This window comes from Netta rufina, assembly GCF_964035555.1.
Source record: "Netta rufina genome assembly, chromosome: 10".
Lineage (NCBI taxonomy): Eukaryota > Metazoa > Chordata > Aves > Anseriformes > Anatidae > Netta > Netta rufina.
Window position 1 is genome coordinate 3,200,537 of NC_140133.1, and position 26,431 is coordinate 3,226,967.

General features: G+C 39.7%; 1 protein-coding gene across 3 annotated transcripts; it reads left to right on the plus strand.

Annotated features, from left to right (window-relative positions):
• Positions 1-1,611: 1,611 nt before the first annotated feature.
• On the plus strand, positions 1,612-25,389 carry TKT (transketolase). Of its 3 annotated transcripts, XM_084292937.1 has the most exons (15): positions 1,749-1,832; positions 5,028-5,069; positions 6,905-7,022; positions 8,564-8,677; positions 9,324-9,421; positions 11,061-11,252; positions 12,054-12,172; positions 13,655-13,848; positions 14,502-14,666; positions 15,911-16,067; positions 19,273-19,403; positions 20,649-20,732; positions 20,909-21,002; positions 22,639-22,761; positions 25,114-25,389. In XM_084292937.1, exons 3-15 carry the CDS (start codon positions 6,939-6,941, stop codon positions 25,299-25,301), a joined length of 1,743 nt encoding a protein of 580 aa, XP_084149063.1. In that variant the 5' UTR covers positions 1,749-1,832; positions 5,028-5,069; positions 6,905-6,938; the 3' UTR covers positions 25,302-25,389. The 3 variants fall into 3 exon arrangements, with proteins under 3 accessions (XP_084149062.1, XP_084149063.1, XP_084149064.1); XM_084292936.1 differs by lacking the exon at positions 5,028-5,069 and having other exon boundaries at positions 1,612-1,832; XM_084292938.1 differs by lacking the exon at positions 1,749-1,832 and having other exon boundaries at positions 5,039-5,074.
• Positions 25,390-26,431: the final 1,042 nt, after the last annotated feature.

Consider the following 26,431-nt stretch of genomic DNA (forward strand, 5'->3'; position numbering starts at 1 on the left):
TGAGACACTAGCAGATCTGCACAGTGACCCTTGAATTGAATTAACAAATTAAGTTTTTGGTGCTTTGCTCTAATGGGCCATTGCTCTGCTCTGGGAAGCTCTTGACAATGTAGACCATGTTTTTAGAGTTCCTAAACTTAAATTAACGTCTATGTGATTCTCATCAGGCACTTCAATATCCCAATTTTATTGTCCATAACACTTATAAGTGTCATACTAAAATAAAAAGATTTGTGTAACTGCTTCTGCAAGAAGAAAATAAAGTAGATGACTTATCTAATTATTTTAAAGTAGATAGATTGGAGCACAGAAAATGGCAGTTGCAGCAAACAACCTTTACACAGTGCTCTCTAAAATGAACTCTGCACTTTGCTACTGTCGGGTTTGGTTGTTTGACTCCATTTTTTCCTTCTTCTTGGCATATAGCCTATTTCTAGTTTAGTATTTCTTCTGAGTTTTTTTTTTTTTTTTTTTTTAATTAAAAATGGTTTTGAAAAGACAACTGAAGGAAACAGGTAAGCTAGCAGAATCCAGCCTGCTTTTATTTGTAACAATAAACTGAATAGTTTGTGGAAGAAAGTGTAGCCTTCCTGTGGTAAGAGTTTCACATGTTACTTATTAGCTGGGATTTGCCAAGTGAGCATGGCTACTTTATAAATACAGCTGGTTTCCCTTACTGCTGAAACCCAGAGTCTTCAGACAGCTGAAGACAAAGGTGCAGTTTTCTTGAATGGTACACATCAGTAATGCCTTCAGAAGAGAGATAACAGTAGCACTAATATTCACTATGAGTAACTGTTTACATTTAAAACATATATCACTTTTTTAAACAATGTAATGAAGACATACTATGAGTGGACACAACGTTGAAAAACGTGGAGAGCGGAGTGCACTAATAGCAGCCTTCATAAGCAAGGCATGAAGGTTTTGATTCTTATGTGTGTTTTCTGTGGGTTTAATATATATATATATAAAGATTGTGGCTTCAAGTACTACTGGAGTTTTCCAGAACAAACATTACATTTTTAGTGTGCCTAGTTAAGTTTGTAGCTTTAATGACTTTAACATCCTAGTGTTCAGAATTGCTAAAGAAACTGTGTTTTCTGCTTGAGGACTGATGAAGTCAGCCTATTGAGCTAAACTCTCTGTGCTTGTTAAATGAGGAGAGCTGGGAGAGCTCTGCGTTTTGAACGCGTGTGACTGAAATGTTGATTCTTCCTTGAAAGCAAAGGGCAGACAGCAATTCCACAACAGTTTCTCCTCGCTGCAAACGACTACACGCGGTGCAGTGACGTTCTTTAACAGGCAAGGACAGGATCGAGGTGGAAACCCACAGAAATAGCTTCGCCTGATGGGGTTTGAACGATGGAAGAGCGCGAGTTGGAGACCCACCTCTGCTCCGAGCGGCTGTGAGAGGCCGCGAGGCAGCGAAATGGCGCCCGGGGCACCTGCGCGCTGCCCCCCGAGCCGCCTCCTATCGGCAGGGGGAGCCGGCGGGCCCCGAGGCCGGACCGGGCCCGCCTCTCCGGTGGGGGCCGAGCCTCCCTCGCTGTCTCCTGCCCTCCGCCCGTCCCTCCCTCGCCTGCTCTTTCTCTCCGCCCTCCCCGCACAGCCCCGTCGAGGCGCGCTGCTCACGGTCCTCACCGAGCGCCGCCGCCCCTGCCCGGCCCCAGGTGCCGCCGCCACACGACCCCCGCTGCCGCCGCCGATTGCTGCTTGGCCCCCATGGAGGACTACCACAAGCCCGACCAGCAGACGCTGCAGGCCCTGAAGGACACGGCCAACCGGCTCCGCATCAGCTCCATCAAGGCCACGACCGCGGCCGGTTCGGGGTGAGTGGGGCGGGCGGTGCGAGCCCCGAGAGGGGCTGCTGGGGGCTCTCCCTTTCTCGCCCTGTTTCCCGCACAGCACTGAGCGGGGGGGGGGGGATGGAGCACCCCGCGGCGGGGGCGGGCAGCCTCCACGCAGGGCAGCCGCGGCCACAAGCCCCGTGTGTCCCGCAGCCCGCGTGGCCGTGCCGGCGGGGGCCCCGCGGGATGCTCCGTCAGGAAATGGCGGCGGGCGAGGCGCGGAGCGGAGCGGCCCCGGCCCGGCCCCGCCCCGGGCGGCGGCGCTGTGGCCGTGCCGAGCCGGTGCAGGACTGAGCACCAAAGAATTCGTGCCCCGGGCGCAAACAGTTTCTTTTTCATTTCGTGCCCGTCAGTTGGAAGTAATTCTCCACAGAATTTCAAGTGAGCCCGAGTGGGATTATCTGTGAAATGTCCGCGGTCTCCAGCGGGCGGTTTATTCAGGCCTCTGGACAGGATTTAGCCGAGTCTCTGATGTGTGCAGATTCCAGGGTTATCCTTCCTTTGATCGTGCTTTACCTATGGAAAAAAAATATCTGCAGACAATCCACTTTGACTCATGTAAAATTAAAGCCATTTTTTCTGCTTGAATAATGCATTTGAGTGCTTTCACGTAGAATGTGGGCCTTTCATATTCCATCTTGTGGCAATTTCCCCCCTTTGGATGTCTTTGAAACTGGCTGTAGTGTGTGGTTTTTTTTTTCTTCTCCCCCCCCCCTTTTTTTTTTTTTCTTCTCTACATAGCTGAAGGAATCCTTTGGACACTGAGGTTTCTGTGGAGAAAGGTGGCCTGGGAAACATTTCCAAGCTTTCTCTTTGAATTGCCTTACACTTTCCATTCTGTGTTGGGCATGGGCTGCCTCACGTGGCTTGTTCTCAAAGCATGCAGAATCTGAACTTACTCATTCCTTTTCCATGCAGCAAGTGACAATAGTGCTTTGGTTCACTGTGTAAAATGGGGTGTTGGTGCACGAGGAGCCTCTCAGCCAGCCATAGGAGTGGGTTTTTACCAAGCAATAAAAACTTGGTTGGTCCAGTCTGGAGAGGGAAGTGCAGGACACCCAACAATTGCTCTTTGATTCTTGATTTGATTCAAAGCTCCAATGTATAGTGGATATTATACAAGCTTATGTGAAATTACTGGTAAGAAAAATTGTGATACATCTGATTAATATAGCTGAGGCTTCAGTCTTGTGGTTCTACTATGTATTGTATGCAGGCCACAGATGTGTGTGTTACTGATTCTCTTATCTACAGGTAAAATTATCTCCATGTAGCCTGATGTGAAAATAAAGAATGAGGATCTTGCCACACCATTTGCTTTTCTTCTGTGGTTCACAAAATTCAGAAATCTGGTATTAGCGCCATTCTCCCAGTACTGATGAAGAAATGGTTAAAATAGCTTTGCTTGAGCTATTTATTCCTGTGTTGTACAATACTGAGTACTCCGTGCACAGGGACATTTCATTAATCACTACAGTTTATTCTAGCTCTACTTAGAGTTGTGTAGAGTCTGAAATTATTACACAACCTGATAATGAGCAAGTTACAAAAGATGGGCTCTGGAGGAAAGATAATGCTGGCAAGTTATATTTTTTATTAATAAATGTAAGATTTGCTTACCAAGATGGTGTCTTATTGCGCCTAAAAGGAAAAGAATTTCAGAATCTGTGGGAGCATTAGGCAAATGACATACATTTCTAAAGCAATTAAGCATTATGAGTGTGTTTTCCAAATAGATAGTGAGCTTTGTTTGAAGTGCTAGCATAGTGTAAGAATGTAGACAGAGAAGTTTGATTGCAAGTTACGTTTAAATAGAGGCTTACTCTTAAAAAGGAAAAAAAAAAAGCCGTGTCATGCTTGCATTGACTTTTTCAAGGAAACTAGTATTTGTTAAAGGCGTAGTTTGTAAAAGTGACAGAAATACTTGCAATAGAAACACTTCAAATGAAAGAGAACCTGCCAACTTCTGTCACAGAAGTAATTTCTATAAACTGTGGCATGTGTTGCTGGAAAAGTGGTTCAGTGGTTGGTAGGACAAGCCAGTTCTTGCAGTCTTTAGTTGTGTTTCATTAAAGAAAGTATAGCCTTTGTCTGGACAAGGGCTAAGATACCAGGGAATATGGTCCTTAAGATGCTCAAATATGTAATTAACTGTGATGAGTCCCTTATTAGCTGTAGTGGAAAAATCCGGTAAACTGGAAACAAGTGCCTAAAATGCCTTAGGTGGGGAAAAAACTTTATTAATTTAATTGTAAAGATTGAACATACTTGCTTTTGGGTGTGGCCGAGCTTTCCTTTTAGATAAGCAGTGCGGACATTTTGATCAAAACTGGTAGAGTACCTTTTGTAGCTAATGATAAACTTCTGCAGTTTTGAAACAGTGTCTGCTTCCTAGAATTAGATGGCTAAACTCTTGAAAGTGGAAGCTGCCAGAGTTTCTTAAGAAGCAGTTAAATTTCATAACATGTGGTATGATCACTTGTTGCAGATTTTCTTGCATATTTTATCTTTGTCTTTTACTCGATATTCCATTTTAACATTCTACTACAGTTCTCCTCAGATGAAATGACTAGACATGTGTATGTGGAGATAATATAAATTGATGTTAAGTGGAAAAAAAGTTCTATTGTGTAATTATTTTACTCTTTATTTCTGTGGATCCAAAATTTCAGGATTTTAATTATTTTTTTTGTTTCCTATAGAAGGGCTGTATTTCAAATCTAAGGAAGTTCTACGGTAGAACCTATTGGGCAGAGAAATGTACTCATCAGACCATTGCCACAAAGTTCTAGGTTGTTGGTTAGTCAAGAATATATGCGCAAGATAGTGCGAGAATAGTGGTGATGAGTTGCTGTATTTTTCTGCCCAGTATGAGTATGCCAGATACACTTTGTTAGGCTTACCAAGGAATTTTTAACAGAATTTGTTAGGAAATTATGAATTAAAATTGGAGCAGTTGATCTAGTTAGGATGGCTATATTTAGCAAAATTATATAGCTGGTTTTAGAGTGATTTATGGTCTGTTATGTCATTAAATTTTAGGTAACTTCTGTTAGTAGGAATTCATTTAATTAACTATTAGTTTTAACAAGTTTTTTTGTTTTTTTTTTTTTAATTTTCACATCATTTAATAAATTTTCTACTTTTTTTTTTTTTTTCCACATGCTACCATTTTAGGTTGTTTAAAACTTTTTTTACCAAGACCAGGAGTTCATAGAAGTATGGTTAAGTATAAAGTTAATAAAATTCAAGGAATGAAAGCTTTAAACAAGCATGTAAGGCTTATTGATTAACTCGAATACATATTTACTAATATGTTTGAACCATGGTTTAAAGCTAATTATTGTGGTTCCCTGTGTGTGAGTACTTACTAAGGGATGGACACTAACCATAATTTATATTTTGCTAGTGTTTTGCATGTTTTTATTCTCTTATTATTAGCACTGTTGGGGATGTTGGGAGGGAAGGTTTATTACTACCAGAAGAGAGTATTGTCATTAAAGTTCTAGTTCTAGAAAGTGTTGTCTAATCCTAACATGCATGGTAAATGTACATGTGTAAAGGAAAATGAAGTGTGACTTTTTCATAGTAAAATTGTCCTATATTACAAAAAGGGTCTAATATTTCAAAGAGTATCATGTTAAAGATAAAAAAAATAAATGTTGGCAGAAGAGAAAAGTGGGGTGAGAGTGTTTTGGTATCAAAGCTGTTGTTGGTTTCTGGAGCCATAACTCTCCAACTGTTCATCACTTACTTTCCTGTACTTTAGAATGATCCTGTTTACACCAGGAAAATCTGAAGAAAAAAATGCTCTTTTCACATTAAAAAAAGATTAAAAAACAAACAAAAAAGCAATAACTCCCTGTGTTGCTTTAGAGTTCTATTCAAAGTAAGTGAAAACCCAAGGCTGATATACTGAATAGGTCAAGTAGGGACCATCTTCAAGGTAAAAAAGAACCACAGCAATCATTATTTAACTTACAGTAACGTAGATAAAAAAAAAATTGTATGCCCTTCTGATACACTTAAATGAAATATATACATTGTGTTGGAATAACTTAGTATTTGCCACATGGAAAAAACTCATCATATAATTTTATTTTTATTTGTTTGCTGTTGTATGGCATATCCGCTTCTGAAGGGGGCCAGTGTATTTCAGAGGCAGGCTACAGTTGAAGTATTCATTTGTGTTGCTGCTAAAAACTGTTGCAAAAGTTGTCTCAGATTGCTCAGTAGAAGAGAGACTGTCCAGCTATTTCTAAATCTTTAAACCAATTAGTTTAATTTTTCAAACTTATCTAGATATAAATTTGGAAAATGGTGGTCCTTCTTTTTGCCTAAGATTAACCAAATTGGTATTTTATAATGTGTATCTGGATGTTTATTATTTTAATAACAAGCTGGAGATAGTAGATATCTGTGTTCAGTGTCAACAGATGAACTGTGTATTATCTAGTGCCTTCTCTAGAAGTCAAAATTCTGGTTCAAACACTTCAAACAGCGAAATAATGAATCATTTAAAAAAAAAAAAAGTTATACAGTTCCAAATGTTCCAGAACATTCAACCCCAGTTAATCTTACGTTACCAGTTCCCGCCTGTGCAGCGAGGCCTGAACGTGTCATGGTGTCACGTGTTTAATTCCTTCATTCAGCGAGTGGCCAAAGTACCTCTGCGTCAAGGTGAATTCTTGCCTCAGACAAGTCAGCAGGGTATGATTTGGGGCACGGGGTGTGTGCTGCTTCCCGTGCTCCCTGGTCACTGATTCAGGTGCTGTCCTTTGTCATGAAGAACAGAGAGCTCTAAAAGATGTCCTTGATCCGTCACTGGCATCTATCTTTAACATCCACTTTAACTAGATAACAAGGCTCCTTTGTCTTAAAGTGCAAGTGATTGGCATTGGGGTAATGGTAGATGGGATGGGTTATCACAGATGCTTTTAGGCTGTGTGTTTTAACGCTGAGGGGTAGAGGACTGGTAAAGTGATGTTTTCTTAGGATCACATCTTTAAAACAATGATGAGAAGTGGTAATCTTGGGTCTGTCTTGACTTGTAGCCACCCTACATCATGTTGCAGTGCGGCAGAGATTATGTCTGTGCTGTTTTTCCATACCATGAAGTACAAAGTGCAAGATCCCAGAAATGCCAGCAACGACCGTTTTGTTCTCTCAAAGGTAAAATCCTAACTGTTATGCTATATGGTTGCTAGTAAAGAGCTGTCTGTAAATCACATTGATCTGTCTTCCATGACTTGCACTTATTTATGCTTGCATCCACTGACAAGTCTATTGCAAATGTTTGAGAGCTTGGAATGTGTTTACTACAGAAATATAAAAGTTGGTAGAGTTAAGTTGTAGCATAACTCAAAAATCATTAAAAAGTATCTCTGCATTGTGTCTTGGCTTGCCTGAATTTCACTATGTTAAGTTGTTCTGATACTAAATAATAAATGTTATCATGTTGTCTATAAAACCTATCAGGAAATTCAAGTCTGCTTTATCTTGGCATAGCTAATTTTCTCACCAGTAAGTCACAGTTAGCTTTTGGGCTCCACTTGTTAAATGCAGCCATACTGTTATTAGTGCTCTAATTACTGTCAGCTCTTCAGAAGTGTTGTAGGAAGTAGCTGTGGTGGGTTAGTGAGTCGCTTGCATTCCTGCTCTGCCAATATGGTGTTAAAGTCAGCAGTACTTCTGAAGCCACTCTAGTTCAGAAAACACATGCAAGCACAACCCTGACTGCCCCTGAATAATTTCTTGTTGCCTTTTGCTTTGTGCCCTTGTGCATCATGGGGACATTTTGATTGTATGCCTTAAGGGCGGCTGAGGGGCCTTCAGGAAAGCTCCCAGCAGCTGAAGCAGTTCTCTGCTCAGTCAGAGCCCCTCACATGGTGGCTTGCAGTAACACTGCATAGCTGATGGTGCCTGTCTGTTATGTCGGTTATAGCTGTTGCCACTTCTGACTGCCTTTCCAAATGAAGTAACTGGGTGAGAAGCCCATAGCTAATGTTGAGGAGCTAAAACGATAAGACAGGATAGCTTCATCTCTTTTACCCCCTCCGATTAAACAGGATTTCTGCCCAGAGTTGCTAAATGGCTTCAAAACTGTGTGTGCTTCTGCTGACTCCTAATGGCTCTGTGGTGAAATGTGGCTGCTACGTTGTAATTGTCCAGATTAATCTAGCCACAGGGGTCTGATTGTATAAAGCTTCACATTTTGCTGATTGGCATGCCCTGCATCTTGCCTTGCACACTTGGGTACTGTGGAAGTTTTAGTGGGATAACACTTTCTCAGCCATCTGCTTACTGACTGAATGACCAGCGCTCTGTTCTTGAAAGTGCTACCTAAGCAAATTGAATCAATCAAGGTGTTTCATTTTGGTATCAAAACTGATTTTTGCAATTGGACCCACATGACTGAGAGACTTCCTTATTCTTCAAAGTTAATTTTCTTGAGGATGTCCTAAATGGCCCTTGAGTGCAGCATTCTCTGTACCTTAACTGCAGTCAGATATTTGGGCTACTTTAAGCATGGGCACTGAGCACATGGTAGGAAGCATCAGAGTGTATGTTGTATCGTAAGAATGGTCTAGAATTTGAACCCATTTTGGTGGACCCAAGAAGCTGATTATAGACCTCTTCTGCTTTGTAGACGTTTATCTTGTTAATAGGATATTGTGAAACTTCTTTTGCTTAAAATTTGTGTTTCCCTCTAGGGTCATGCAGCACCAATTTTATATTCTGTTTGGGCAGAGGCCGGCTTTCTACAAGAAACAGATTTACTGAACTTGAGGAAAATTGATTCTGTCTTAGAAGGACACCCAGTACCAGTGAGTGCTTGTAACCTTTGATACAACATGGTGTTTTCTTAAAAAATAAAAAAAAAATAATAATAATAATAAAATATATATATTGCTGCAAGTCTTGGTTGCCAGTTACAGTGCAGGAAAGATAAAGATTTCCATGCAGGTTTATGTTGATATTTGTGGCTTCACAATTGAGTCAGGTTCAAATGATTGTGCAAAAATAACCTTTAGTATTCTAGTAAACTTCTTCTGCAGTCCTGTATGACAATATTATCTGTTTATAAAGGGTTGTATAAAATATGTCTGGTTTTGCTCTATAAGAAGTTTTGAGGTATTTTAAGGGTTTATATCCCATTTGGTTGACTTTGCATTTCCAATCAGTTCTTTCAATTATTTTTTTATTCAAAATTATCAGTTCTTAACTGTTGCCATCCCAGGCACAGTTTAGAAATCCCTGAGCTATAGGTAATACTCCCTCTCAGAGAAACTAGTTAGCCTGTGACACTGACCACTGAAGTATGTGCATAGCTGGGAGAGGGGAAGAGGGTGAGGTATGGAGGGACTTGCACTATACTGTCATGCCTGAGATGTTGAATTTTGGTATATGTTGAACCATCTCTTGCTTTTCTGTTTCTTGGCTGTAAAATAATGATTGTCTTTTTATTATCAGAGACAAGCATTCACTGATGTGGCTACTGGATCCCTTGGGCAGGGTCTTGGTGCTGCATGTGGAATGGCATACACTGGCAAATTCTTTGACAGAGCCAGGTAATTCCATCTTCTTATTTCATCATTATAGGCGTTCAGTGGGAATGTTTTGTGAAAATATAAATTTATTTTTACCTTGGAGGGGGAAGGGAACGGGGAATCCTTTATTTTGTTTTTCTCCTTTCCCAAGTCTTAACTTAAGTCTTAATTCAGGTTTAAAATAATAAAAATACACCCTGGTAATTATGGATCCATCACTAGTGAAACTGGGAAAGATTTGGAGGTTATCAAGAATTGGTGCATCTGCTCATTCATTTTGTAACCTGTCAGCAAGGTGATGTTCCTGCACAGAGAAGGCAGTAAGTTGCTGGAGCAGCCTCTAACTTACAGAGAGTAATTGATAGCAATTTTGAGACTCGTATGCCTCCCCTTAGAGGGACGGAATAAAGTGGGGATGCATTTGTTCAAAGTCAGATGACAAATAATGGACAACATGGATCTGGATGAGGAACTGTTACGGTCAATAATAGCATTACTGAATCATAAAGTCAGGCTTAAAAATGTTACCTGAAAACCACTTGATTCCATAGAGGCAAAAATGACTGCTTCTGCCATTTGTTTTGTGGACAAGAAAAGTAGATGTCTAAAGTCAAATCTGTATGAGGAGGAAAGTAGCCTCATGTAGTTGATTTATTTTATGTGACAGTTCTAGTACATTCAAACGTAGGCTGCCCAGTTAATGTGCCCTACACTTCACTAGCTTGAAATCATTTGTGTGAAAGATGACTTGCTGATTTTAATTGAATTTAGCAGATGCTACGTGTGGGGAAAAAATTAACCAGTGGTTACTTGATGGAAGAAAAAGGTGATGTTGCATGCAGTAATGGGGAGAAGCTTGTGTGGACAGAGTTCAGATCTAGCTAAAGGCAGGTGGGATTTGGATCAGAAGTCTGTAAGAGCTTAGTGTCTAGTAAAAAAAAAAATCACTAATGGCTATCTTATATTTGGTTTTAAAAAAGAAATCTTTGAAGCCTAACATACTATTCCATTTTAATTTTAATAAATAATAGCTTTGTCATCCAAAAAGATAGTGAGAACAGAATTAAAACTCAGGACTGAATGCCGTAGAGGAGATCAGGCAGTAATCCTGCAGAGTTTTGCCTAAATAAACAGCTTCATTGTACACATAAGTAGTATACAAAATAGTATCATTTGGTTTTCTCTTTCCTCAATTTGGTTACGTTACAGGTGTTAATATGTAGCTAGATTAACTCCCAATTTATAGTTTCCTGAAATGAAATTACTGACTGACCTTCCAGAGAATATATACTAGGAATGAGGAAGCAGGCGTTTACCTTTCATGCATTGTCAGTGGCCTTGCTGAGTCACAGTGACAGTGTTGAACGGCCCTGTTCATTCAAGCCTTGTAATAGGAGGCTTAAAACCTAATTTTCTTAGAGAGAAAAGTTTGAAAAAGTATCTCTCATCTTAAATATTTTCTTATGTGTAACAGCTCAGAAGTACTTTGATTTGTCTAAGGTTACATAAGGTAATCTGAAGTGAATCAATTGACCAATATTTGGAATAAACAAAAAACCTCTCACCAGGAATTGTTAAGAGAGATTTTGCTTTTGATTTAGTTCTGCTTATGTGTCAAACCATGTTTGTTTGTTTGTTTGTTTTTAATTTCTTTTTCCAGCTATCGAGTGTATTGTCTGCTCGGAGATGGAGAGTTATCTGAAGGCTCTGTTTGGGAGGCAATGGCCTTTGCTGGGTTTTACAAGCTTGATAATCTAGTTGCTATATTTGATGTTAACCGTCTTGGACAAAGTGACCCTGCACCTCTGCAGCATCATGTTGAAATCTACCAAAAACGTTGTGAGGCCTTTGGGTATGTGATTGGAAGAAATTCAGTATGCTCTTCCGTTTGAAACCACATTTTATTTGCCTTTTTTAAAATTTTTAAAATGCACTTTCAGCTCTAAAGGGAACCAACACCAAGAAAGATGGTCTTTCATGGTTGCTGGTACTAGTAGGCTATATTTGTGCAGCAGGAACACTAGAAGTGTCAGAATTGTTGTTTAGAGGAAAAATACAAGATACTCAGATAAGTTTGTTAAGAGGATCTAGTTCTAATGACAATGAATACAGATATAACTATCTGTGACCACGGGTACTGTCTTAGCAACTAGATCAGAAAAACAGGCATAAAAAATGTTATTCCCAATAGAATTCTTTGTATGGGCTTTCTGTAGTTTAGAAATGTTTATTTTTTATGCAGATGCAAAAATCCATGACAAAAAACAGTCAGATAAAATATCAACCGTACAAATTATGATGGAGCATTTTAATGGTTTTAATCAATTTTCATTGTTAGTTTTTTGATTGCTAGATGTGTAATTTGATCTTGTATGTAAAAATTGGTTTTATTTTTGAAGAAATGTAGGATAACTTAATGGATTTTGCCAGTAGCTGTTAATCTGTTTGTGAGTCATATGGCCTTATTTAAAAAAAAAAAAAAAAAGATATTTTATCTTCGCAAATGAATGCTAGTTTACATTTCTGGCGTGTTTTAGGTCTCTTAAAAAGACACTGCATTGGAATGAAGTTAGTATTCGTTATTGTTGCTAGCTACCAGAGGGTGTCATATGCTAACACCATTTAGAAACAGTTGATCTGTTTGTGTTCTTAGCTGGCATGCTATCATTGTTGATGGACACAGTGTGGAAGAACTTTGCAAAGCCTTTGGGCAGGCCAAACATCAGCCAACAGCTATCATTGCAAAAACTTTTAAAGGCAAAGGCATATCAGGTAATAAACCATCCATTGTTTTGTGTATAATACGTGTACTGCAATAATGATGCAATTGTTTAAAAAAATAAATTGAAGTCTAATATCTCATAGATTTGCAAATGGTTATAATACTAGCACTTTTATCACTTGGTTATATTACAATGCATTCTGAAAAATCATAATTCTACTCTATTGGTTTTTCTTTTTTTTTTTTTTTTTTTATAAAGGACATTAGATTGGCCCATCATTGGAACCAGGCAAAGATGTGACTCAGATCTTAACATCAGCCAGCTGTGTTAATTGGGCTTTTATAGATCTCCAGTTATAGAGTAGGATTTCCTCTGCTGTCAGCTGTACTTGTATGCAGAGACTGCTGTGAGACAGAGAAGAGAGTAACTTGGTCACAAAAGCTCCATGCTTCCCGTTGCAGATAATGAGTCTGCTAGTTACCAGCCAGGCAGTATAAAATGCACAGAGAATGAGGGATGTCACGTTTGCAGTTTTGATAAAACTTCATGAGATGTGGTACATAAGACATCATATTGTAGGTTATTTCATACGATCTGATGTGTAATTTTGACAGACACAGAACACAGCACTTCAAAGAGATGATTTCATAGGTTAGCAGCTCTACATTTTGGAATTCATGGGTCCTCTGAGATCCTTTCATAGTTTTCATGTGTTACGAGTCTTAAGTAAATGTGATATTCCAGTGGACAAACGATTATGCATTTGAGCAACAGTGTGTAAGAAGTCTTTCAAACTATACTTCTTAACAGCATTAGTGCTTAAAAATGATTTTGGCTCTTGGAGGTGAGGAGATCTATGCTAGCTACAATAAAATGGACTCTATGCATATTCAACCTGTCAGACATCACCATGATTCTGTTCAGCTACAGGATTTAGCAGCACAGTGTGGATTCTTCTTTCTAATCAGCTAAAAATTATTAATAGCAAGGGTGAATCTCTTCCATACTTTTAATTAAGCAAGCAAGCAAAAGCTGTTATTCCTAGTCACTTAGTGAAAAACATATCAGCCTGAGAGGTGATTTTACTGTTAGTGCTAGGTGCACAAACATGAGTCAGCAGAAGCTATTAAAGCTGTAAAACTGCAGGGCTTGTTTGAATTAGACAGCTTGGTTAATTGTTGTTTGAAACTTAGTTTTTGTAGTACTAACTGCTGCAATTTCATGTTAACTATTCACATTGATGGACTGGATATTTTAGGTACCAATTTAAAAAATAGTTTCACTAGAAGACACTGGAAGTTTGTTGTCAAGAATGGTCACTAGTCTGGAATGTTTGGAATTTGACTCTTTCTCTGATGTGTTTGAACATGTTTTTATTAATGCAGTTGAATACTATTGTAACTGCTTACAGTAGGAATAAGGAAATTCTTTGGAAATGATATTAGAGTGTCATAGTCCACTGCTCTTTTGTCATGGTAAAATCTGTAACTAAAAGATTAAATATTTTTCTTATTTGTAATAAAATGTGCAGGTGTTGAAGATAAGGAAAGCTGGCATGGAAAGCCACTTCCAAAAAACATGGCTGAACAAGTAATTCTGGAAATAGATGAGAAAATCCAGAACAAGAAAAAACTTTCTCCTGCTCTCCCAGAAGAAGATGCACCTGTAGTAAATATTAGAAACATTAAGATGCCATCTCCACCAAGTTATAAAGTGGGAGAAAAGGTACTCCCTTCTTTTCTCAAAGTTTGACAGATGTCTGAAGCATAAGACTGTTTAGTGGGTGACGAGAGAACTTGTTTCCCATGGTATCCTTTGCCACGATTTCTACTATTCAAATCTTCCCATCCAGTTTTTAGTATCCTGGTACGTACATACCTATGTGGTGTGACACACAAACATTCTACTTGCCAGGTATTGAAAGGATATTTTAAAATAGATTCAAATCACTCTGTGAATTTGTGATCATTGTCAGTTATCCAAACTATTTTATGTGTAAATAAAACTGAAGAAGCACTGCAAGGTTCATTGAATCTCCCTGGTTGGAAAGCAGGAGCAAAAATATTGGTTTGTTGATTTTGTAGACCTGGTTGATAGAGACCTATCTGGGTAAGGTTTTCAAAAATTTCTAGCTGGACTGGTAGGGAGTTGCTGGTTTCAGCATAGATACGTGTCCTTATGCTTCACTATTTTCCTTTATTTACTCTCCTGAGGCACGCTTCTCAAATGTAGTTATCATAGTGTTAACACTTAAAATGAGTTTTTGTTTTGTTTTAATTTTATGTGCATACATTCAAGGAAAGATGAGAAAAATGAGTAAACAAAAGCTTCTAAAACCAGAAACTTGTAACAGTACTGCTATACTTTTCTTTTCCTAGTGGGCTACTCGCAAAGCTTATGGTGTTGCACTTGCAAAACTGGGCCATGCTAATGATCGAGTGATTGCTTTGGATGGAGACACAAAGAACTCTACTTTCTCAGAGCTTTTCAAGAAAGATCATCCCAGTCGCTACATTGAATGCTACATTGCTGAACAGAACATGGTAACTGGTCTCTTGTTTTCGTGAAGTACTGCTATTACACAGCAGGATCTGGAACCGTTTAGTCTGACTCTTCAGAAAGTGAGGTTTCAGTTTTTTCATATGTGTGCTCATGGATACTGAATTTTACTTAATGCGTATGGAAAACCTAGGCTGTGGCAGAAGCTTACAAATGTAATACAGAAGGAGTGCTTCTAATCAGCCTGTTCTAAGTCTTCCATTGTCTTTCTTATTTTTGTGGTCAGACTGTCTGCAATTCGGCAGAGTGCATGGAGATAGCAACACGTAAATTATAGTAATATTTCCTGCGGTGTGATTTGCAGAGGGTCAATTCTGAAGAGACTTTTTAGGCTTTTTTTTCTTCACAGGAAATGGAATACCACAACACAACATGACAGTGAGCTCTATGCTAGACTGGGGTTTGAAGGTGAGGACAGAGAAGTAGTTAATAAAAGTTGGCCTCATGTAATTTGTACAGAAAGGACTAATATTTGATAATCTGTTGGACTGAGTCAGTTGCCTCTATATGGTTCACTGAAGCAAATGAAATTAGAGACATAAATTCAGGCAGAAATGGGTTGCTGTCTTTAATGATTTATAACTCAAGAACCCGTGGACTGTCTCTTGCAGATTTTATGCTAGGGCAGTTTCATGAGCGTGAGTCAGGCATTTTGTATTTACATCAGGCTGAGAAAAATCTGGCCGTGAAGGAACATGTGTAAAATAAATGCATGGGGTAACTGTAGAAATAAATGATTTAATAACATGGTTCTACTTCCCATCCTGCTGAAGAAGAGTCCTTCTAGTAAACACCAATCTAAGTGATATGGGTGAATCCATTCCCCATTTAATAATGATGTTTTTCATCTGCTGGAGATAGTCAATACCATGTACTTTGGACTGGCAGCGTAAGTCCTTGATCCAGGAGAACAGGGAGGAGGATGGATACGTTTTAAAACTCTGAATGGCTGCTTGCTGCAGATGAAGAGAAGCTGCTGCCAGTAAGGATCGACAATACCAGGTAGCAACTAAGGCAAGGAGTAGAAATTCTGCAGAACAGATGCTGAGAAGAGTGAGTTGCTTCTCTTTCCTTTTTGGAAAGGTCAGTGATTAGGAGGAGAACTGGAGAGAGGTTTTTTAAGTGCGTTGAGGGCTTCTTGCTAAAGTCCCATGGATGATCTCTTGGAAACTAATAAAACTTGATAAATTAGGAATTCAGTGTTCCTGTACGATCTCCCTCTTTTCAGGTGAGCATTGCAGTTGGTTGTGCCACACGTGACAGAACTGTTGCTTTCGCCAGCACCTTTGCAACCTTCTTCACACGGGCATTTGACCAGATCCGCATGGCTGCCATCTCTGAGAGTAACATCAACCTCTGTGGGTCACACTGCGGTGTTTCTATTGGTAAGGACATCCTGGAGTTACTTGCTAGTGCTTCCCATTTGTTTAATGATGTGTTCAGTGGTCAAAGCTGAGTGCTAAAGCTTTTTTAAAGATTCATCATTCATAAAGCTAGCAGTAGAGCCATTTTTGGGAAGCAGTAATATTTGTAATTTTATATCAAGCACAATGCTGCATTTGGAAAGAATGAGAAATTTCAAGTCTGCCTTAACTTGTCTTTTTTTCCTCTTCTATCAGCTTGGCTTGGTAAAAGTAGGACTTTTCCCTACAAGCCTGAAGTGCAAAGCAATACAAAGGAGTCGGTTGAAAGCGAGGAGCTTTGGTTCCGTTCCATCTTTGCAGTGGACTTCCTCTGTGATGGGAATAGTCACATGGTTATACCTCTTAAAATGAGAAACTAAGGGTATTTGGTTTTGCACAGATAGTCTTGCCCTCAGATCTCAAAAACACTTTACAAAAAAAATTATTTTTGTATTATTCTGCCTTTTAACATCACCAGTTTTAAATAATTGCTTCAGTCTTTCTCAGTATTTCATAATACTGGAGCAGTAAATGTATTTATTAAAAAAAATGTAAAAACATTCCAACCAAACAGAACTTAAAATGCTAATAAAACAGGAACTGTGAATCTGTTATGTAATGCAGGAAATTGGCGTTACCTTCTCTGGTCTTTGCCTTCCTGTCATAACTGTTTAATGCATGTTAGGTCATGTTAGGGTTTGCTTTTGGTTTGATGAAGGGAAGGCTTTTTTTTTTTTTTTTTTTTTTTTTTTTTTTTTTTTTTAATGAAACCTGTAAAGATCACCCATGAAAATAAGACCAGACTTACAAACCAAGAAGGAAAGTGCCAATAAACTTTCATGCTTGAAATATTACAAGGTATTCGTGGAGAAAAAGAAAGAGGGAGAGAGCTAATGAGGGTGGTGTTCTTTGCATACATCCATTTTGTAGTTGATTTAATGGTTTTGGCTAGCAGTATGGCTTGCACAAGGGGTGGTTTTGTTGTTCTTGCTTGTTTGTTTGAAGCAAATTAGCTAGCCTGGCCTGTAATATTGGTAAAGCTATACGGATTTAAAGATGCTATTAATATGTGTAGTCTCATCCAGAACTTCAAGCTTAACTTGCAGTGGTGTAGAATATGCTTTAGTGAAGGAAGCTGTAAGTAGAGTATATCAGATTATGGCTTCTATATGTCATTAAGGGAGGGATTCTATTACAAGCCTCTTTTCTTTTTAAAATCAGTCCTCCCACCTCTTCACAGTCGAGTTCAATCCAGTTTAAGTCTTTTAAGCAGCAAAGGGTGTTGGTGCACAAGCCAATTAGCTTCCATCTTTCTTCATTTAAGAAGATGAAACTGCTTTGGGTTACCTGGATTGTCTCCTAGAACTACACTTCCAACTTTGAATTTTCAGTGTTTGAAATGTTTTGCTGGGAGCTGTGATTGGGAAGTGCACGCTTAAATTTATAAAGCTGTTTGAGTAACAAACCTGATTTTGGCCTCAACTCCAGCTTCCAAAAACCCAAAGTGTTGCAATGGAATTCTAAAAGACAATACTACAGAGAAATCTTTTAACTGTTAGAAAATTCAATTTTAAATGGAAGGGTATGAGTTAAGTGTAATTCCTATTAGAACTTCAGGCCTGCATGGATTTCAGGATCCTAACTAGAGCTGTGGTGAAAATTGAAGATTTTTTAATGCAGTTCTAGGGCTTTTGCTGCTTTGAAATTTGACCCATGAAATTAATCAGAGAGAATTACCACAACGACCTTAACATAAAAACTCGTTTAGACTGCCAGCTTTACATTCTAGTTGTTTGATACTGTTCATAGTACGCACTCAGGTTTTGCTTAAGCTGTAAATATATGTTTTGAGGATATAATTGAAAAATTATTATTTTTGAGCTTCATTACTCTCAAAATTATTAAATTGGGATTTTTGTCAAGACACATGTGGGGCAGAACTCAACCTAGTGCTAGTCTGTGAATTACTGGTATGAACGGTGAATGCTATTATTGTTGGCACTGTAATAGCAAAAGTGGAACAGACGAGCATGAGTGGAATATCACTTCAGGTAAGGTACCTGTTCATTTTGTTCTTTGTAATTTCACTTTTTTTTCTATGTATGCATTTGAATGCATTTCAGGAAAGAAAAATCCCCTTGAATTTCAATTTGTTTGTCGGAGTGCATATAGATTTAAGGACTGTGATGCTGGAGATACTTTTTTTGTGACTGAACGACGAGACTCTTTTTCTGGTTCATGCATACATTATTAGTATTATATAGTGTCAGAATTCAGTGACTGATTTCCTTAACATCTTTGAAGCTCTTCAGAGTTTTGTGCTGCTCTTGTTAAAATTCTCTTTCCTCATGAGCTTGGCCTTCTTGAGTCACAGGTAGTGGGCGCATGTGGGAAGGCTTCTTGCCCTGCTTCTGCTTTGCAGGCTGTGACATGACTGGATTCAGAACTCTGCATGGTTACTTTGGAACAGTGCCGTTCCCAAAGGCCCTTGGGAGGGGGTTGTGGGGGTTGTTTCTTTAAGGGAATTGATGGCATCCAGCATGCTCTGTCTAACAGTCCTTGTCATAGATTTGCAATTCAAGCCATAAGATGCTTGAATACTTCAACAACACAGGCACCTCATTGCTCTTCCAAAAGACATTCTAAAGTATTAAAATACGTATCCTGCGTTTAATCTTGAAGTAAGCCTAAGAATTGGTGTAGTGTGTAGTTGTAGCAAAGTGGACTCTCCCTTTCTGGTGGTACACATGCAATTCTCCTTTCACATTTCCAGCAGATGAAATCTAGAGTAACATCACTGACAACTGCAAATTTTGCTTGTAAGGCTTCAGTACATGTAAATCTGAAGATACTTAAATATCCTGTGACCCACTTTCTATGTCTGTATCCTTCTCATTTTGGTTGTCTGCCCTTTGGGTTGTTTTATTGTTGCACTTTATTTTCCATTTTTTCTTTATAACCCCAGTTCTCTTTCCTTTTAGTCCTTCTATCTTTATTTACTGTTTAGACGGTTCCAAGTTTAAGGAGAAGATGATTCTTTTCTCAAGCAGGTAGACTTGCATGTCCTGTGTGTGCCTGATTTTATTTTTACATACACATATGCATAGTACTGGTTTGCACTGAACCTCATATTGAGTGATTGTCAAACTGCACTTATCTTTCTGTAACCCTGGTTAATTGTTTTTAGGTGAGGATGGGCCCTCTCAGATGGGACTGGAGGATCTGTCCATGTTCCGAGCTGTTCCCAATGCTACTGTCTTTTACCCTAGTGATGCTGTAGCCACTGAAAAAGCAGTGGAAATAGCTGCCAACACCAAGGTTTGCATCAGACAATTTGAGTCAGAGAATAATATTTTATCTGTACTTTCTTGTTGCTGCTGGCATGTTTTTTCAATTTCTCTGTCCACTTAAATTGCTTCAAAGGCTCCAGCGTGGCAGTGGGATGTTTTCTTTTTATGGAAAGTTGCAAACATTCTGCTCTGGCTAGTGCTGAATGAACAGTGTGGAATGCTGTGGGCCATATCTGGGGAGATGTAAATGATTACACAGTGATTGCAGCTTGGGTCTAAATTGGCTCAGAAATAAGGGCAAGCGTTAACTCATGTTGGTCTTTAGCAAACTTAGAAATTGTACACTCTTAAAAAGATATCTCTGGCATCGAAACTGAAGCTGGATAAGGAAAGATAAATTTGTCTTGAGGAGTTTGATCATCAAGTGCCTATGAAAGCTCAGGAGTCAGGTCCTCTACTGCCATCTCACACTCAATGTTTTTGGGGCTGTTGAGAACTGGTACTGACACTAGTTGACAATCTTACTGGTCATCTTTTTCTCCTTTGATAACAATGGATTGTAGTTAAACTGGGAGATGGCTAAAGAGGACCAACAGTTCCTATATGGCCATGGCTGGGTGCCTGATTTCTCATATTTATTTCAGCTAATTTGTCATAGTAATGCGCAAACATCATTGGTAGCACTGGGTCAGATCTCCTTGATTGTTACTTCTCTTTGCTTCCATAGCAACTTACCTTGAGCAAGGAATCTGAAAAATTTCAGTCATGCTGGTACAGCTTTTAAGGGGAGTAGTGTGGAAATGTGACATGTAACAAATGTGTTGAGTGGGCTGTGGGAAAAAAGATGAGTGAAAAAAAGGTAAAGGATTGTAGAGCAGTATGAGGGAGAGATTAGATCTGAGTAGTGGTTTATTACTTCCTTTTGGAAGGACATCTGAATATTAACTAATGAAAAGTATATTTCCTTGCTTTCAGATGAGCATTTCTTCCTTTGCTTTAAAGCTGCTAGAGTAAAATATGCACGTGTATGGAAAAGATCTCAGATTCTAATTAACTCAAGTAGGATTCTCCATTTCCACGAGAGAACAGAAAAGAAATTAAGATCTTTGAATCAGAAAGAAGACAGTAAGTTACTGGCATGTTCTAAGAAGAGGTGAGGGAAAACTGAAGAGTGAAGAACAGACGATTAGAAAAAGTCATTTTGCTGCATTTTTTTTCATTCAGAATGTCAGTGCCTTTCTGTTTTTATAACTCATCCTTTCTTTGGAAACAGGGCATTTGCTTCATAAGAACTAGTCGTCCTGAAAATCCTGTCATTTACAACAACAATGAGGAGTTCCATATTGGACAGGCAAAGGTAAATATTGTCTAGGGAATCAGAAAATGAGAAAAAAATATGCCAAGTTATTTTCTGTAAAAGCCTCTTTCCTTCTAAAGCATTCTAAAGCCAAAGCTTTGATCTCTTAATAAAATTTCCAGAAATGGTAGAAACAACAAGACTTATGAAAAATGCATGGAAACATTTTCTTGTAGGTGGTCCTGAAGAGTAAGGATGACCAAGTGACTGTGATAGGAGCAGGAGTCACGCTGCATGAGGCTCTGGCTGCAGCTGAGCAGCTGAGAAAAGGTGATCTTTTTTTTTTTTTTTTTTTTTTTTTTTTTTTTTTTTTTTTACTTTATCATTTACTACAGCAAAGAAATCAATACTGGTCAACCTAACTGCTCACCCTTTGTACTGGTTAAATATCAACTACCAAAATGTTACAGACAGCTGGTCACCAGCTAGCTGATAAAGTGCAATATGGTGTATATATATGCCAATCTTGCCTAATGGAGTAGGTTTTAGTTAGCAGCATTAGTAGCAATGAAAGTTGCTGGACTGGTCAGATCAAAGGTCTCCTTAAAATTGCTGTCCTGTCTGAATGCGCACTTAGACAGAATTTGGAGAAGTGTATAAGAAGCAGGAGTGGTCTCTGCTTGGGTGGGCTAGTGCACCAACATGATCGAATGCAATCAGACTGGGGCCAGTTAACGCGCAGCTTGCCAGCTGAGCCACAGCAATGGTGTGTGCTCTCACACAGTGCTGTCAATACACAGTGCATATGTGTAGATACGGTTCACTGCTAACTTGATTTTTTGAATGAACATATCAGCATTTAGCTAGAGTAGGAGGTGAAGATCCTGTGGTAGTGCTCAAATACACTGACATTATCTGACAAAGAAAATAAAAATCCTGTGAAATAAGAAGAGAAAGAAACCATGAAAATCCACCTGTGAGTCAGTGGCCTATGCCCAGGAAGAGACTACAAATAGTAAGAGATAATACAATTAATGCTGCCTCTGGCTTAGGGGTAGCTTTGTATTTGTACAGATATTGTCACGTCCTTGAACCACCAGGCTTAGGACACTTTGAAAGTGTTATTTTTAGATCTGTTATTTTGCTGCATTTTCCATGCTTCGCAATGCACTGCTGACCATGAAATCTCTGACAATGGAGAGATACTCCCTTACTGTAGAGGCAGCACCTAATGCCTAAAATATAGTGGCCACAAAAGAGCCTTCAGTCACAAAACTGTCACCATAGTGTAGCAGAGGGTTTCTGTGCACTACGCCAGTTCCTTACATCAGTAAGGGTCAATGTAGTGATTGCTGTTCTGTGTGCATCTTCAGTGAGTAATCTGGCCTGCCTGTCAGAGCAGGACCAATGCTGATTTTTGTGCTAATTTAAGGGTGCTGTAATCAGGGCTGGGGCAGCTCAAATAAGTATACCTGTGAGGTGGGCAGCCTGCAATGGAGAATTCGGAATGCTTACAGATTGAAGAAGCAGGAAGAAGTTGTGCTTGGCTTGACAGTAAAATTAAAGGTAAAATAAAGGTCTGGAGGAAAAAAAAATAAATGCAACAATCTGAATAAGAAGGATTTTGTGGTGGATGGATCCTGCTCTTACATTTGGGAAGGCCAGTTCAGTTACTGCTTTGCTAATAGGCACTCATATTGACCCTGAGTCGCTTATCCAAGGCCTTTCTGTCTCCGTTTGATCTGTGGAATAGTTGGATATTGCTATATCACAAGGAGCACCAAGAAAGAATACATACAAAGATGAAGGTTGGTTGGGTTCTGTTAGGCAAGCCATTAGTACAAATACCTGGGAGTTAGTGTAGGCAGCTTTCAGAATAGCTCTAGAAGATTACAGGCCTGTGCTGCTTTTGTTGTCTTACGTAGTCCAAGGCCAAGTTGCAAATAACTTAATTGTATTTCTGCAGAAAAAATCTTCATCCGGGTGATTGACCCCTTCACTATAAAGCCCCTGGATAAGAAGACAATACTTGAAAATGCAAGAGCAACCAAAGGCAGAATCATCACTGTTGAGGACCATTACCATGAAGGTGAGCTGGGTCCCAGAGGTCAGAGTGCACACCACAGGCCCCCAGGGGTTTGAAGTTCACAGCTTCTGATGAAAAAGAGAAGTGTGAGGCCCACTGCTGTGGTTCATTCAGTTAAAACAAGAGAGGTTTCAGCCTTTTCGCATTGCTGTTATGACTGTATGTTGACAGGGCTGAACGCTTTCTAAGGTAATGGGTTAATCAGAATTGCATTTATGGTTTACTTAGCTTTGTGTCCTTCTGTACACATGATGCAAGTGAAGTCTTCATTCCTTTGTTCCCAGTGAGAGTGTAAATTCCTGCTGTGGTGCAGTGACTGCACAGAACAGCCTCAGAATACCTTTTACAGCAGCTGTTCTGTAAGAGAGACCTTTGCTATGCACATTTCTTAAGCTTTCCATTTGTCCAATAGCTTGATTCCAGCTGTTTTGTTTTTTTTTTGAAATCAGATGGTTTTGTCAGTTTCAGCAGTCACTGGGAGAAATTTGTCTCTTGCTCCTTCACCACTGTAAAAGAATAGATCAGGGTCTGTGAAGAACCAGAGCAGTGTGCATACTTGCTGGAGCTGTTTTGTTCCTGCGTTACAAACCGCCTGCAGGCTGGCTCAGAATCTGTCACTGGCATATGGTAGTGTTCTTCACCTGAGAGCAAAATGTGCACGTATGCATGCAAGAAGATGATTCCCAAATAATCTTCAGATAAAAAGCTGCTTGGGAAAAGCAGAGTAGTCTCTATAAGACTCCCTCAGCTTCTGCACTGGGTTCTTATTTGCATGAGTAAAACAGTTCCTTTCCACTTCTGATGATCTCTGTGAGGATTCTGCAGGACCTTGGTTTAAGAGTTGATCATCTGCTCGGGAGCTGATCATCTGTTCAGCTGCTCTGCTGCCTCTTGCTCTTTGACATGACTTTGTGCACAGGTTTTCAGGGGCCTGCCTGTGCACACATGTCCTGTGAGGGTGAGCCTGCACGCAGATAGAACAGCTGCTGTGAACAGCATGTCAGGCTTTCCTCTACTGGGGGAGCTAAAGAAATTAGGGGGGAAAAAGAGCATTAGTAGATACTGAAGATATTTACTAATAGATATTAGGAGAACGTTATCCTCCTTCAAGGTGAGTGCCTCTCTTGCCAGATCTCTGAAGTGAGCTGGTATTTCTGTAAGTACTAATTACGCCATACTTCTGTTCCAGATCATAGAGGGTATTTGTGTTACTGAGCCTCGTCAATTCTAGCTTATCTTTCAACTTTTAATGAATATTTTACTGCAGATTTGCAAAATGGCAAAATCCCACTGAGGTAATGAATCTGTGATTTACACTGGCACAGCTTTCTGTATATGATGCAATCAAGGAAGGTCAGGTGTACACACATCACAAGCCTGAATGCATTGCAAACCCACATCACGCTGATCTTAGCAGCCGTGGGTGCCTCTGGCTGGAGGCTGTTTGGTTAAAGCACAGTGTACCCATAGCTGGGACAAGCCCTGCATGTTCCTGGATACACCCTAATTGTAACGCAGCCCCAGGATGTCTCTCCTGTCAGGCTTTGGAGCACATGCAGCCCTGTGCTTTCTTGTTCACTAGTATTCCCGCTTCCAACATCTCTCCTGCTGCCACGCAGTTCCCCATTGCACCCTTTGTCGTTGTGACTGACAGTCACACTGAGCACTAAGCAAAGGTAGTGAGTGTATTTATTACACAACTCAGCTGCCTAGTGGCATTTACAGGCATTATGAAAAGATGGAGCACATAAATTTGGTTGAGCTTGGTGGGAATGAAGACTTTAAGCACATCAGGTATATTTGTAAACGCTCTCCAGTCTAAATACATCTTAAACCTGGCCCTCAGTTGGCTGATGCTGAAGTGGTGAGGGATTCGTGACCCTATGCCCATTAGAGGTATATTTCTTACTGCCAGTTGGTAAGTACTTCAGAAATGTTAGGCTGGTTGTCCTTGGAACGTCTTTAAAATACAGAATTGGTTTTGTTGCATAACTGGAGGACTTGGATAGATATTGTGACGTTTCTTGTAAGTATATGAATTGTGTAGACCTGATCATATTTAAATTTCTAAATGCCTTTAAAATTTTATTTACTTGACCGTGGGCTCAAGAGAAAATGTGTTAGAGCAGGCTTATTGAACTTCTTCTCTGATTGTCTGACAAGTATCCTAGCCTCATTTCTTCTGTCTAGATCCTCTTGGTACCAGTGTGCCCTCCAAGAGAGCAATTACAGCACTGAGCTTGTAAACAGAAAGACAAAAAAAAAAAAGTGATCTCTGATTTTCTGATTTTGATTTAAAAGCAATCTGTATGTTGCCCATTGAAGCATACACTTCAGACAGACTTTTTTTCATAGGTGGCATTGGAGAAGCGGTGTGCGCTACAGTAGTGGGTGAGCCCGGTATCACAGTGAACCGCCTGGCTGTATCTCACGTACCACGAAGCGGGAAGTCAGCTGAGCTCCTGAAGATGTTTGGCATTGACAAAGATGCCATTGTGCAAGCTGTTAAGGTGGCAGTGTCCAAATCAAGAAATGCGGAGTAGCTTGAAGCATCTTGTGCTATGTTACACAAAAGCAGTGTTCAGAGAAGTACTGTAAGTTTAAGGCAGGCAAAGGTGCTTTCTGTAGAGTTCTAATAAAAATACCAGCTTAAAAAAACCTTCTGTATTTCAATATGTTTTTTCCCGAGGGATTTCTCCAGCATGGTTAAAATCTCAATATCTTTAGCTGCTAAAAGCTTCCAGTTATTTAACAAATGGTGGGCAGCAGCCCTTTGTGTACCTGTGGCACAGCAGCAGGGTTTTCTGCTCTGCAGCTAACCTCTCCTCTGGGAGCTCTGGGGTGGGAACGGTTGCATGTTCACTGACCGTCTAAGTGGGCTGTGCTTCAGCAGGGAAATTGAGTAGTGGGTGTAGTAACCTAGAGTGAATCACGTAAGTTGTTTTTTTTTGTTTGTTTTTTTTTTTTTTTTTGCTTGAATTTACTACTGAAGATTAAAATCCTGTTGAAGAGAGTTGGGCAGAAGGACATAATTCTTCCCTTGCTGCCAGGAGAGTTCATCAGCCCCTCTTCTGGATAGAAATGTTATTCACTGGATGATGAAAAGTAGGAACATGTATTGCACCAGGAAGGTGACTAGTACCTTTTCTTTGATTTCTCCTCTGTGCATTGCCCCACAAACATTTAGGAAAGAAGGAAGGACCCTGAGTGCTGGATAATGGGAGCCTGGTGGAGGGAGATGGAGCTGGTCCTGAGGAACCAACAGAGGGAGGTAGAGGCCCAGCAGAGCTGTAGCATTGAGTGATGAGCTGTGGGCTCAGGAGGGACTTGCTGGACTTGGAGAGTTATAGCTGACAGGAGCACAAGCTCTTCTAAGGAGTTTGAAACTCTTCATAGAATTCATATCATATTTTTGAGTGTTTGGCAGTGTTGCAGCAAGGGTGATAGAGGATACCAGAATGACAGCAACCTCTTTGGGCAAGAGGCAGAAATGTGTTAAATGCTGAGGTGGACTTGAGAAGGAGGATCTGAAAGAACATCAGGAAATTTCCAGGTACCAAAGAGGATGCAATGAAAACAGGTAAGTTGCTTTTTCCATAGAACTGACTTCTCTCACATGATCTGCTTTATGTTGTGGGTAGCTGTTCATCCCACATGATGGGGTCCACTGTCA

Bases quoted from the DNA above. Each gene is read 5' to 3' on its own strand.
- TKT (XM_084292936.1), top strand. From the start codon at position 1,726: ATGGAGGACTACCACAAGCCCGACCAGCAGACGCTGCAGGCCCTGAAG. The intron at 11,253-12,053 runs GTATGTGATTGG...TTGTGTTCTTAG, and splicing joins AAACGTTGTGAGGCCTTTGG to CTGGCATGCTATCATTGTTG. The intron at 19,404-20,648 runs GTTTGCATCAGA...CTTTGGAAACAG, and splicing joins AAATAGCTGCCAACACCAAG to GGCATTTGCTTCATAAGAAC.